This window comes from Penaeus monodon, chromosome 16 (genome assembly GCF_015228065.2).
Source record: "Penaeus monodon isolate SGIC_2016 chromosome 16, NSTDA_Pmon_1, whole genome shotgun sequence".
NCBI lineage: Eukaryota > Metazoa > Arthropoda > Malacostraca > Decapoda > Penaeidae > Penaeus > Penaeus monodon.
This window is the reverse complement of record NC_051401.1, coordinates 17763825-17778824: the sequence shown is the minus strand read 5'-3', so window position 1 is coordinate 17778824 and position 15000 is coordinate 17763825. Positions and strand designations below refer to the sequence as shown.

The following is a 15000-nucleotide window of genomic DNA, read 5'->3' as shown; positions in this document are numbered from 1 at the left end:
TCAGAGGCTTTGCAAAAAATGGGATCTTTCTCCCTCTACTGCTTGAGCTAAGTGGTATTTAGCTGAAGTCCCTGTTGGTGAGGACTGCGGGTGCAATCAGGGTCCATCCGTACAGAAGGAGGCAGATCCAGCTGGATACAATCTGTATTGGAAAAGGAATATCATGTAAGTGTTAAAATTGGTTCATTGAGAACATTTGGTGCAAAACTAAAACCAAAGGGTAAGAGCATGAATGTGTTTGTTTGCTGGTGTAACATTTGTGAAATTCTTCTGTTTGCATATCTGATATTTAGCATGTCATAAGTATTTCCCTAACAAACAAACACTGATGCCAAGCAAAGTAACTTACCTTAACCCAGACAGCAGCCATGTTACTGGAGAGTGTGGTGAGGTCGGAGTTGGGTGTGAACCAGTTGGTGAGTGTCATCATGACGTAGAGTGTGGCAAGGCCAAACATGATGTGGAAGAATGACCAGGAGTAAGCTACTCCCTCCTCCTCATTGTCCCATACATGGTGGCCCTCACCTGATTCTGGGTCTCCTGAAGCGCCTACAATGAAAGCAAAAAGGAAAAAAAATAATTTTTGAACAGGAAGGGTGCACCTGGGGAATATTTTGAGTTCAGAGTACAAATATATATACATATACACATTTTTTTTGCAGCTGACATTTCTAGTCCTCGTTTTGAATTTTGTGAGTGTGTGCCTGTGAAATTTCAGATGAAATATTTACATATGCAAATACACACTCTGTAAATGGAAATCAATGTCCTCTCAGTCTTAAATCTATATTATGAAATCACTGCTATCACCTATCCCTCCTCTACATGTCTTATGTTTTTTTTCACTTCTGTATATTTACCCATCATTACTGAAATACAACAATATATTGCAGGGAAGACACAGGCTTAACCAATAAGGGACATTTATCCGATATTCAGGTATGCTCAGGTGAAGACGTATTTGATGCACAGAAACTGTATAAATACTTCCATGAAATACAGAAAAATGACTGTGAAATTTTCAAGTCTTGTAATGTTTCTGTTGATTTCAAACTCAGTCTTTTGTACAAAATGAATTAGAGTGGATGATATACTGCATCTACGTCAGTTCACAAGATGGCATGTCCTTTAACTCACTCAAGGTATGAGTCATTGGAACTATATTGAACCATGTGGTCCCTGTTAAAGCAGCTGCTTGAGGGAAAAATTAGAAGCATGGGAATAATAAAATTACCCTGCTCTCAATGCTCCTGAATCCAGCATAAACAATTCTTAGATAATGAGGCTAGAAAACTATCCCCAAGCCTACTTTTGAAGGACTTACTCCTCTAGGAACCAAAGGTAAAAAGTGCACAAATGTTTAGCACTCACAAATTGGAGCAGGCTTGACATGACAATACCATCCTATTGTGAGGGACGGTCTGCCATTTCATCACGAATGGGTTAACCCATTCTTGCCGGGTGACATGCTAGGATGTCATAGCGAACCGCATGGTTGGCAGGTTCAGCTCAAATGCACAGCAACACGCCCGAGCATGTGGAACGGGACGTTCGGCTTAACTCAGCGGACTCCCGCGCCCACTGTCGGGCCACTGCCAGATATCACCAGAGTTTAATTGCTCTTAGAGATTTTTGATAACCGGGAATAATGGGTTAATGGTAAACATAATGTCCATGTTAACCCGATGTCACTGGAGACAGCTCCACTGGTTAGCAACCAATGAGCCTATTAGTAGTACTACTACCTATCTCAACTGTTCTTTTACTTGATTTTCATATATATTTTCTTTTATCTGATTTTGTTAATAGTAAATGTCAATAACACTGTAATAATTATAATGTCTTCAACAATAACAACAACATTGATATTGATAGCATTAGCATAAAAAACAAAAACAAATAAAAATAAAAATAAAAAAACAAGAAAACAAGGAAAGGTGAAATCAGGTGAGGTCACAAAGTCCACCAATTTTTTCCTTTATGAGTATGCAATGGTATAGTCATCTATGTGTAGATATTTCATAAAACAATACTATAGTGAACACTACATTTTCCTGGCAGCTTTGGATTAACAAAGACACAACAGTTAATCTTTAGTAACTAGAAACAGGAAGTGTACAAATATATATTCAGTTGAAATTGTATTAGTTTAATATTCAACATCATAGAATGTTCAAGAAAGGGAAAACCAACAATTGTGAAATGTGTGATGATCCATGCAAAAATAAAGCCAAGCAGTGATGACCCTCAAAAAAACTTATGATCTTAACCCAATACTGCCACAGATGGCAACCATGGATGGACATGCCAAGCCCACAGTTTGGTTTATTAATTGTATCTACACATAAATGGCTCCACAAGTTAATCCTTTGTCTTGAATTTCTGAAATATTCATGTCAATACTAATAATACAAGCATTAATGTTAATCCACTGCCGCCGGTTAGTTTCCCGATGCAAAAGCCCACCCTCCTGGGCTGTATTTGTAGTGGCTCAGACCCCACTGCTGGGCGATCGTGTTGGCACCATAGCATGCATGGCATGATCATACATGCCCCCAGAAAACGGGACTGTGTATTTGCATGTATACATATGCCACCCAGGATATAGTCCAGGCATGCCAAGGGATGCATGTACATGCCACCCAGCAGTGAAGGGTTAATAGAATTAAAAGAAGAGGAAGAAGAAGAAAACAAACTCAAGGAAGAGGAAAACTAAGTGATGGCACATAGACTACAAATTGACTCCAAGTTGGATGAGCACTCGTGGAGCCATCTCTGTGTAATAACATTTCACAAAACAATCGCATTTTCCTGGTGGCACTGGGTTAAGTGCTAAGGGCAAAATCTTACTTAGATGATAGTACCTTTCATTATAAGACCACCAGCACAAAGTAATCAGTCTCAAGCATTTCATTCTATTGGCATCCACCGTTTAGAAAGTGTATAAGCAACGTTTCCCAAGAACTTTACTATTCCGTGCTCTGAGTGTGACTTTCGGATATCCTGCAAATTCACTGACATTTTTTTGGTAATTTTTCAGAATCTAAATTTTCTGGTTGACTTTTCTTAATTTATCATTTTTTTCTTATTGCTCATTAACTCATCTTCCCTTCATTTCTCTTCAATTTATCAACAAATTGCTTCAAAACACTGCAACAATTTCCCTACGTATATCACACCAACCAGGATGTTTCCCCTTCATCATCACTGCCAATATCATCATCATTTTCATATACACATATATTTCACTTTTCATATGCCTCATAATAATGCATAAATACAAAGAAACAAACTGGATAAATTTTTAATCATTAAATCTCATAAAACTACAGAGACAGGTCTATCGTTTTTTTTTTTAATAGATAATGGCCACTATAACATGGGGGAGGGGGGAGAATGTGTGTGTCTGTGTGTGTGTGTGTGTGTGTGTGTGTGTGTGTGTGTGTGTGTGTGTGTGTGTGTGTGTGTGTGTGTGTGTGTGTGGTGTGTGTGTGGTGTGTGTGATGTGTGTGTGTGTGTTGTTTTGTGTGTGTGTGTGTGTGCATGTGTGTGGTGTGTGTGTGCATGTGTGGGGTGTGTGTGTGCATGTGTGTGTGTGTGTGCATGTGTGTGTGGTGTGTGGTGTGTGTGGTGTGTGTTGTGTGTGTGTGTTGTGTGTTGTTGTGTGGTGTGTGTTTAGTGCTTGGTGTGTCTGTGGTGCTGGTATGTCTTTGTTCAGCAGTACTCATAAAGATGCTTCCAAAGATTCCCTTACTTAGTACAATGACGTATTAACACTAAATCTACACACTCACACAACAAGCACACATTTCAAAGATTAGTCCCTTACTGCTAGTAAACAACGATAATATACCAGACTCAAATGCAATACTTCCTCTCATGCTAGACAAGCAGGACAGTTAGATGAGTAGAGAGACAGTACCAAGAATATCTACGATACAAGATTGCCCAACCAAAATAAGAGAAAAGAAGAAAGTAAGAGAGATGAGAATAAGAGAAAAGAGAGAGTTGATTTTAGAGAGATCTAAGAGAGAAGAAAAGAAAGGAAGAGAGAGAGAGAAGAGAGAAGAGGAGGAGAGAGAGGAGAGAGAGAGAGAGAGAGAGAGAGAGAAAGAAGAGAGAGAGAAAGAAAAGAGAGAGAGAAAGAGAAGAGAGAAAGAAAGAAAAGAGAGAGAGAAAGAAGAGAGAGAGAAAAGAGAGAGAAAAAGAAAGAGAGAGAAAAGAAAGAGAGAGAGAAGAGAGAGAGAGAGAGAGAGAGAGAGAGAGAGAGAGAGAATTCTAAACTGTTTTGCTTTCAATACAGATATTCTAGACCAGGATTCTTCAGGCTTTTTATTTTAAACAACCAAGTTTAATTTTGCAGACAACTTTCATGACTCTGTATGTCCATTCTATCATTCCTTTCTATCGACCCAATATCTATATATATATATATATATATATATATATATATATATATATATATATATATATATATATATATATATATATATATATAATATATATATATATATATATATATATATATATATATATATATATATATATATATATATATATATATATATATATATATATATATATATATATATATATATATATATATAATATATACACACACACACACACACACACTCACACACACACACATATACAGAATATATCAAACTATCCTATCATCCTTACTTTTACAAGGTCAACAAAAGAAAACAAATAAAATAAAAAGATACAAGAAAAAAAGAAAAGAAAACAAAAAGCATTAACATTAGCCACTGATTCTGAGTATCCAACCAATCTGCTACTTTATATATGTCACACCAACTATACATACACAGCTCTACTGTAAAAATGGACATAAATACAAACAAATTCCTGTGTGAAATAGCCAAGTAGCCAAAAAAAATTTTGCTCATTTAAAAATGCCTCTAAATTATTAAACATTCAGCCTGGCAGTTTCTCTGGATTAGTTAAGGCATGCAGAGTGTGCTATGTGTTTATTTACTTTTTACCTTGCAACACCTCGTTGGACACGAGGGGAATGTCGCCCAGGCTCCTACGGGCAGCTGCATGTTAGGTAGTTAGGAACCGCCTTTGTCAGTATCTCTTATGGTATTAATGGTAAATGAAGAAACAAATATGGGCTATGTACATTCCTCTACATAACAAAAAACAGAGGAATTATGAATTCTTCATATCATTAAATTTTTTTTTGTCTTTTGGTAGGCTTACTCAACTATCATTGAAGCTGAAACTAAACCTAATGGAAATGCAAAAGATCATAAACTACACTAAATTTTGTTCTCCTACTGTAAGTCACCAATCCTAAATAAAAAACTGTAAAAGAAAAGAAAAGAAAAGATAAAAAAAAGGAAGATATATTAGTAAAATACCATTGTCAAGCTCTAAATAAAAATCCTTCTGGTATTATGCAAATGATAGATAGATTGATAGAAGAAGAAAAGAAAATAACCGACATCCCTAAAGCATTTAATTATGATTTCGCAAGATCTAACTACTTGTGATCCACTGATCAATTATCATCACTAAGGACAAATAAATAGTCATAGAGTGTTTTACGCTTTTCTAAATCAGACAATAATGATGCCTCATACAAGGAAGAAGGGAAGGAAAGAAAGGAAAAGGAAAAGGAAAAGGAAAAGGAAAAGAGAAAAGAGGAGAGTAGAGAAGAGAAGAGAAGAGAAGAGAAGAGAAGAGAAGAGAGGAGAGAAGAGAAGAGAAGAGAAGAGAAGAGAAGAGAAGAGAAGAGAAGAGAAGAGAAGAGAGAGAAGAGAAAAGAGAAGAGAAGAAAAAGAAAAGAGAAGAGAAGAGAAGAAAAAGAAAAGCAAAAAATCAAGCATATAATTCTAAAATCATATCAAAACAAAGAGTATTTAACAAACAATATAACCTTCTTACACTAAAGTTGTGTACACTTTTATATACAATTAAAGATATCTAATAATTTTGCTAATAGTAGAAAAATTATACTTGATGTTTTCTTGCTACTTCCAAAAACATTTATATACACTATTTGTATCACTGTCAACCTTTTAGTTCTTAGCTATATTTTCCATGTAATCTGCACTTTCACAAGTGCCTGTGGGAATCAACAATAATGGTAATATTACGGCAACTGTCTATTACATGGACTGGTTACTTTAAAATTTGGGGTTTTCAAATTTCATAAAAAAAAAGGTTCTGGCCAAAAGCAGACACAATAAACAAATGCTTAGTAATTATGCATTTGTTGCACATTTCTGCATTTGTTGATCCCACTGCAATATAATAAAAAAGTTGGATGTTTCTGTGCATGTAGAAGACTCTTTTTAAGCCAAACACATCTCAGTGCATCTACTGGATCTGGCCAATCTATTAAGACAATCTCTATAGATCTCAAAAAGCACACAAAACCGTCTTTTCAAAGACACTAACTATCATGATTACTGTAAGACAATCATCTCTCTTTTCCATGTGTAATCTCCTTTAAAAAATACTTCAAAATATGATAAGGGGCTTATTCTAATTTGTCAGCTTGGTGTTAGAATCTCAATAATAGTAAGAAAATTTTAAAATGCAAAAGTCGGAAGAGACTAATAAATTTTCCTATAAATCTGCCATACGCATCAATGTTTCTCTCTACTCACTCTAACTATAAAACATGAAATCAATTTCCATACATTTACACAGGGTAACACATACACAAACTACTGCAAAGTGAACATGCACAAAGAGCGCATACAAGCCAATTAATAATGAAAAAAATTTGAATTCTAAATAGTGATATATGCCAATGCATGCCACAATTTCTATGTAATTTCTGAAAATGGATATAAAGTGTTTGTGATAGGAATATACAGTTAGAAAATAATGTCTTAACCTGTGGTCCAGGACTGGTTTCCTTGTGGTCAACAAAAGAATGGAAAGGATGGTAATTTCAAAAGAATTATTACTCATAATTCTGGGCAAAAAAAGAAGAAAAAAAAATCTAGAGAATAATACATATTCATAAAACTGAAGCACAATATGATCAACATTTCTTGGTTCTAAAACCTCATATGCACTTTCATGGTCAATATTCACAGAGATTCAGTTCCACTGACAAAATTTAACCTTACTCTTATGTTACATTTTCATTTAGTTTTACTTAATCAGTAAATGATCTAAATTGATATTTTTACAGCAAAGACTATCAATCCACTTATTTCTTTGTGCTATGACCAGAGAAGAAAAGAACTGTTGGATGTCATGTAATGACCTGGACATCAGTAACAGGGATACAAGGTTTCTAAAAGCAATGGGAATCATAAACTAATAATAATAAGGATAAAAATACTAAATGGAAAACAAACATTCAAAACCTATTAAGAAAAAAAAATCATAACATGGTATAAATATTACCTCAGCAGTCATAACATGGCACTTCATAATCAATATATATAAGGTTTATATTATAAATATGTGTGTGTGTGTGTGTGGTGTGTTGTATGTGTGTGTGTGTTTGGTGGGTGTGTTGTGTGTGTGTGTGTGTGTGTGTGTGTGTGTGTGTGTGTGTGTGTGTGTGTGTGTGGTGTGTGTTTTTGCGTGAAAGCGTGTGTGAGTGTGCGTGAGTGTGTGCATGTGCGTGCACATGAGTGCCTCCTTGTAAGTCTGACTGTTTCATATGCACAACTTCAAACATTATCATCAATAGGCACCCTTGCCCTATTCCAGAATAACCAGAAGACTGCCAAAGAATTTCTCCACTTACTCGAGTCATCCTTGAGGAGCACCTTGTCAGACATGGTCAGCCGCGATGCCTGGGAGTTGGAGGCCGTGCGCATGGAGGAGTAAAGGACACAGCAGAACCAGATGATCAGGGATGCAATTGATTCTCCATCAAATTTGGGTTCTTCGCCCTGCAAGTATGGGGGAAATTATAAGTAATAATACTGGTAATAATATGGATGATAACATTAACAGTAATAGTAATAAATAACAGGGGGAAAAAATATGATGACAGCAATAATAATAATAATAATAATAATAATAATAATAATAATAATAACAAACAAAAACAAATACAAAAACCATAAATCATTGAAAACAAACAAACAAAAAAAAAAACAAAAAAAAACATACATACTTGCAAAAAGCCTAAACAAAACAACTCTCACACTTCGGTCTCTCTTTATCTGAAGAGAGTAAAAACATGGAAGAGACAAAAATTACATATAAAGGCAGACAAAGCCATCAAATCTTACGCTAGCAGTTTGCCGTACTTACACTTGTATGTGTTCAGGGTTCCACCCAACTTCCTTGAGATCAACACCAAGGTCTGTAAGGATTATCAATATGTATGTATTTTGTGTGCGTACGCGTGCGTGTGTATGTGTGTGTGTGTGTGTTGTGTGTGTGTGTGTGTGTGTGTGTGTTGTGTGTGTGTGTGTGTGTGTGTGTGGTTGTGTGTGTGTGTGTGTGTGTGTGGTGTGTGTGTGTGTGTGTGTGTGTGTGTGTATGTGTGTGTGTTGTTGTGTGTGTGTGTGTGTGTGATGTGTGTGTGTGTGTGTTGTTTGTGTGTGTTGTGTTGTGTTTGTGTGTGTTGTGTTGTGTTTGTGTGTGTTGTGTTGTGTTTGTGTGTGTTGTGTTGTGTTTGTGTGTGTTGTGTTGTGTTTGTGTGTGTTGTGTTGTGTTTGTGTGTGTTGTGTTGTGTTGTGTTTGTGTGTGTTGTGTTGTGTTGTGTAGGTGTGTGGATGAAGGTGGTTTGTGAGGCAAAAAAAGACAGACAGACAGACAAACAGAGAGCAGAGAGAGACACATATACACAACACACACACACACACACACACACACACGTATAAAATGAGAGAGAGAGATGATGCATTAAGATGGCAAGCAAGCAAATGGGGTTAGCTAGCTCTTCCTAGCCAAATTAAGTGGCTAATTTGTGGCTAATTCATGGCCTGGAAACTCACATAATAACGTCTGTGCCTGAAGCGTGCCTCAGACTAGAAATTGCAGTCATGAAAGTAGAAAATCATTATAGTTACAACAGAAAGGTGTTCATAACATTAGAAAAAAGGATAAAATATTCAGACACAGAGAATCTTAGGAAAACTGAAAGGTCTGAGACAACACTCTTTTCATATCTAGAAATATCTAGAAAAGCATAAGAAGAAGAAGACAGAAGAGAGAAGAAGAAGGGAAGAAAGAAAGAGGGAAGGAGAACAATAACAATAACAACAGTCAGAAAGTAAATAAATTTCTTAATATCTTATGGGAAAAAAAGAAGAAATCTTCCTAATACAGACGACCAATCTACCTTGCCAAATGCTGACTGTTGAAGTCTTACCTCTGGAGCAGGTGTTGGCTCATTTCCATTAATAACAGAGACCCAGTTTGGCTTGCACTCCTTGTCTGGGGTGTTGGTCATGGCAGACCAGGTCAGATACATGGTGTACAGGGTGATAACTGAAGCCTGGAATATAAAATGATGGAAATAAATGTTTGAAACCAGCATTCTCTGTTGAAGAAGTCTAGAACATAAAAATGACCAGGAAATTTGAATGTCATCACTTCTTCTTCTTCTTCTTCTATATATAAAAAAAGAAAAGAAAAGAAAAGAAAAGAAAAGAAAAGAAAGAAAGAAAAAAAAAAAAAAAAACAAAAAAAAAAAAAAAAAAAAAATAAATAATATATATATATATATATATATATATATATATATATATATATATATATATATATATATATATATAGAAGACCCAGCACCGGTAATGACCTACCTGCAGGAGGCCTGATCGTGGCTGTGCTTCTTGGATCTTGGGAAGGATGCTGATGATGCTGATGATCACACACAAGATCAGGTTGAAGGAGATGAAGAACTTGTGGAGGCTGCAGCTTTCATACTGTGGAAAAAAAATAGAAAGCCACTCATTAACAAGGAAGAAGAGAAAAATGATGATGGAGGTAATAGTAAAGATAATGGTAATGGTGATGATTACATTATTAATAATAATGATAATAAAAAGAATTCTTTGTTTTATTTCTTCTAACACTTATTTTACAATTAACCCTACACCAGATAGCAATTCTGAACTATTGCATGACCAATATAACCTTTATTTGGGTATACTCTTACAAAAGAAAGGAACGAAAGAGAAAGAAAAGTCTAAAAGAATCCACAAGGTAAGAAATAAGAACAGCTCAGAAAAAATCTTTAATTACATAAACTATGAGAAAAAAAAATATACTTACAGTAGTGTAGAACACATAGAAGAGAACAATAGCAGTGATGGCCAGGGCGTAGTGCAGGAAGGTGAAGGACAGCAGAGCACAATACCTGATGAGAAAATGTATAGGAAAATTAATAAGAAATCAAAAATATGTGCCGTTTGGTTAAACACTATTAATAAATCTGTCTTGATGTATTGTTCATAAAATTTTTTAACTACCCCTATAACAGGGAAAACATACACCTCCCCAAACAAAATATATACCATTATATAATCTCTCTCTCTCTCTCTCTCTCTCACACACACACACTCACCACACCACACACACACACACACACACACACACACACACACACACACACACACACACACACACACACACACACACACACATATATCCCTCTGACACTCACCATCCACGGCTCTCAGTTTCCTCGTAGCGGTCGACCCAGGACTCGGCCCAGGAGTGTGCAAAGTCGATGATGAGTACCAGCTGGATCAAAATGAACAGGAAGCCCCCGATCATGCCAAAGTACATCCACACTTGTCCGAACTGCCCGTGAGGAATGAAGAACGCTCCAATGATTGCTCCAATGAAACCGGGTATTAGGCCCAAAATCTTGGATTTTGAAAATGTGATACTTAAAAGGGTGGGTGGGGTTTAAAAGAAATACAAGAGGGGGGAGGGAGAGAAAGGAAGGGTAAAAAGGGAAAAGGGGGGAAGGGGGGGGGGGAAGGTGGGAGAGGAGGGAGGAATGGAGGGAGGGAATGAGGGAGAGGAGGGAGGAATGGAGGGAGGGAGAGAAGGAGAGAGGGAGAAAAGGAGGGGAGAAAAGGAGGGAGGGAGGGGGGGAGGGGGAAGAGAGAGAGAGAGAAGAGAGAGAGAGAGGAGAGGAGAAAGGGGAGAGAGAAAAAGAGAGAGAAGGAGAGAGAGAGGAGAGGGGAGGAGAGAGAGAGAGAGAGGGGAGAGGAGAGAAGGGGGGGGGGGGAAAATAAATATATATATATATATGTATATATATATTAATAGAGAGAGAGAGATAGTGAGATGGATTGAAAGCAGAGAAAAACAGTAGAGAGCATGAGAGAAGAGAAGAGACCGATACAGAGAAGAACATGAAAAGAAGAAAAGAATAAAATAAGAAATTTTCCTACTCCTTTCTTCTCCAAAAAAGAAAAAAATAACAAAAACACAGAGAAAAACAACAGCAGACACACAAGACAACAAAAGCAGAGAGAAAAACACACAGAGAGAAAAAAAGAGAACAATCACGGAAGCAGCGAGTAGAAAGGAGGCCAGGAAGGCAAAGAGAAAAAAAAAAGACCAGGGAGAAAAGAAAGAGAAGACCGATCAGCCAAAGACAGAAATGAAGAGTGAGGAAAGAAAAGAGAAAGCAAAGCCCAGAGAAAGAAGTGATGAGGACGAGAGAGGAGAGTTGAAATGAGATGATAAGGGTGGAGGGGTTAAAAAGAAAAGAGTGAGAGAGGAGAGAGAGAGAAGAGAGAGAGGAAATGGGAAAAGAAGGAAGGAAAGGAGCATATAGGATGATATGTGTAGATATAGATAGGTATGATAGGAGGAATGTAGAGGATAGTATAAGAAAGAAGTATAAAAGGGAGAATATATAATATAGATGGATGAGAGAGAGAGTAAGATGTAGATGTAGAAGTATGTAAAAAGAGTAGATATATAAGATAGAGATATTAAAGATAGAGAGAGATAGATATAGATGAGAAAGATAAGATATAAGAATATGAGATATGAGAGAATAGAAGATAAAAAATATGATAAATAGATAGATAAAAATATATAAAAGAAAAAAAAATAAAAAGAAAAAAAAATTTTTTTTAAAAAAAAACCCCCCATAAAAGAAAAATAAAGAAAGAAGAGAAAAAAGAGAAAAAAAAACAACCCAAAAAAACAAAAACACAACAACGACACACAAAGAGAGAAACGAAGGGAAGAGAGACGGAAAAGAAAGAGAGAGAAGAAAGACCAGGGAAGAAAGAAAAGGAAGCCGAGAGCAAAGAAATGAGAGATGGATAAGAAGACGGAGGAAAAAGAGAAAAGAGAAGAGAAGAAACAGAGAGAGAAAGAGAGTGAAGGATATAATAAGGAGTGGTGGTATAGAAGAAAGAAAGAGGAGAGGAGGAAAGGAGGAAAGAGGAAAGGGGAGAAGGAGGGAGGGAGGAAGGAGGGGAGGGGGGAGGAATGGAGGGGGGGAAGGGGGAGAGGAGGGGGGAATGGAGGGGGGGAAGAAAAAAGGGGAGGGAGATAAGGAGGGGAGAAAAGGAGAGAAGGAAAAAAGAAGGAGGAGGGGGAGAGAGAGAAAAAGAGAGAGAAAAAGACAGAGAAAAAGAGAGAGAAGAGAGAGAGAGGAAGAGAGGACAGAGAGAAAAGACAGGAGAGGGAAAAAGGGGGAGAGAGAGAGAGAGAGAGAGAGAGAGAGAGAGAGAGAGAGAGAGAGAGAGGGGAGAGAGAGAGAGAGAGAGAGAGAGAGAGAGAGAAGAGGAGAGATGAAAAAAGAGAGAAAAAAACATATAAGAAGTGTATATATATATATATATTTTATATATATTTTATATATATATATATATATATATATATATAATATATATATATATAATATTATTTGATGTATTTTATTTTTAATTTTTATATTATTTCATTATTTTAAAATAATATAACATATACATATATTACATATCTTATATATATATATATATATATTATATATATATTTGTAGATATATATTATATTATATATATATAAAATATATATATATAAAAATATATATAAAATATATAAAAATATTTCATTATAATATAATATAAAATTACATATTAGTATACATATAATATACATATACATATACATATACATATAATATACATATACATATATACATATATAATATATATATATATATATATATATATATATATATATACTATATATATATATATATATATAAATTTATATATATATTATTATATATATAAAATATATATATTTTATTTAACAAAAATAATAATAAAAAATAAAAGGAAGAAAACCAAAAAAAAACCTCCCCTTTGAATGCCTGCCGGGGATCTTGGGGTTTAAATCCTATCATAAGAGGGCCATAAAAAGAAAAAACAGCGAATCAAAGCACAGCGTACACCCCAGATACCCCACCCCCTGAAAATCGAAGGGGTTGGGGTTTTGTCATATATACATATTAGAAAACCCAGAAAGTGTATTTTTGATAAAAAAATAAACATTTTTAAATGAACCCCAAAAACCCAAAATTATCTGTATACCCCGGGGCAGTCGACCTGACAGCATCAGTTCAGCCCCAAGAAGTGGTTCCTTACCACTATCACAGAAGGACCTGTTGAGAAATTTCAAAGCTTAAAAAAAAACCCCCTCAGAACTCAAAAGTCAAGTTAAAAATAACATTATTTCAGTATCTATTTAAATAATTCTATGATAAACCTGTTCTCCACACCACTATGAGAAAAATGGTGGACAGCATAATTTCTTTGGGTGGCCACTATGCCTCATGCCCGGGTTTTTTGCCTTTTTATTTTTTATTCCTTTGTTTGTTTTGTATGTGACTCAATAATTGTGTATGATTTGGTGTCTTACTATTTTTAAAATTATGTATTAGGCACTTCAGTGAATAGTTTTTCTTATTTACTCAGTTTATAGAGGGGACAACATCTTTTCATTATAATAGAGAAAAAAGGTTATCAAGTTTACCAAACTTATGTAATAATACATTCTTTAAATTATTAGGGAAATTATGAATATCATTATCATTACTGGTTTCATCTAAAATATACCTCCTTAATAACCTGAAGAAGTCACCGACATTGATAGGAATATTTTTCTGACGCATGTTCAGTAGTGAACACATAATTGTGGGTTCATTGAGGAGAATGCATGTATTTATGTATCCCAGTGTCTGAGCTCTGATTTGGAGTGTGTTTATATATGCACCCTGCCATCAACAGGTTAATTCAATGACAACTGGAGTTTACATGTCATACTTGGTCATGTGCTTGGTGCTGGGAGACACATGGGAAAAATCTGAAGCACAGAAGACATATTACTTCCCCACTCAGTACAATTTTTGCTGCAGTGTACATGGATTCCCAAGAAACATGGCTAAAGAGTAATATCAAACCTACCTTTGAGACCTGTACTTCCTCAACAAATGAACAACTCTTTAGCATACACAGCACAGAACAGGCTTCATGCATATCCCTTCTCACACCAACAGAAAAATATTTCTTTAAACAAAACATATCTTACCTTTTGTAAAGCACTTTCAAGACCTGGGGAGAGCATAATGCAAGCTACAATGGTGCCCAGTAGCATCATTATAGCATACATAAGACGTGATGATGTTGAGTTCTTGCATGATGGACAAGCTGAACAGCAGAGACTACAGGCAGCGGAGCCACAGCAGCAGGCCATCTGTGGGGGGTGAAGATATTTTCCTTTTATATATCAGTAAATGTTGATTCTCTCCATCCTAAAGATGTAATATCACTATGAATGCTTGAACTTTGCTTAACCCCATGACAACGGATTTATATTCTGTCCCCTGTAGCATTTTGTTAATTTTTTTGCAAACAGATGGCTCCACATATACTTAGTCACCAAGGAATCTATTAGTAGGCCCTAGTGACTGCACCTGATTTCCCAATTCCTTGAATTTCTGGGAAAATGTGTTTTTCTTTCAAATTAATATTGATACTTATTATTCTTACTGATATAATGATTATTAAACTGTTAAT

At 35.6% G+C, this 15000-nt stretch overlaps 1 protein-coding gene across 1 annotated transcript in view; it reads right to left on the bottom strand.

The window, feature by feature from the left end:
• Positions 1–15000, bottom strand: part of LOC119582964 (probable serine incorporator) — a 17927-nt gene that overhangs the window by 1680 nt on the left and 1247 nt on the right. The window contains exons 2-14 of the mRNA XM_037931479.1: positions 14513–14677; positions 14248–14424; positions 14041–14198; positions 13536–13586; positions 10625–10852; positions 10234–10318; positions 9762–9884; positions 9329–9454; positions 8952–8984; positions 7748–7895; positions 5010–5063; positions 350–549; positions 1–142 (exon numbers count right to left, since the gene is read on the bottom strand). The exon at positions 1–142 is cut by the window's left edge and continues 1680 nt beyond it. Of these exons, the coding sequence (XP_037787407.1) occupies positions 59–142; positions 350–549; positions 5010–5063; positions 7748–7895; positions 8952–8984; positions 9329–9454; positions 9762–9884; positions 10234–10318; positions 10625–10852; positions 13536–13586; positions 14041–14198; positions 14248–14424; positions 14513–14677 (1632 nt within the window). The 3' untranslated portion in view covers positions 1–58. The remainder of the gene's footprint in view (positions 143–349; positions 550–5009; positions 5064–7747; positions 7896–8951; positions 8985–9328; positions 9455–9761; positions 9885–10233; positions 10319–10624; positions 10853–13535; positions 13587–14040; positions 14199–14247; positions 14425–14512; positions 14678–15000) is intronic.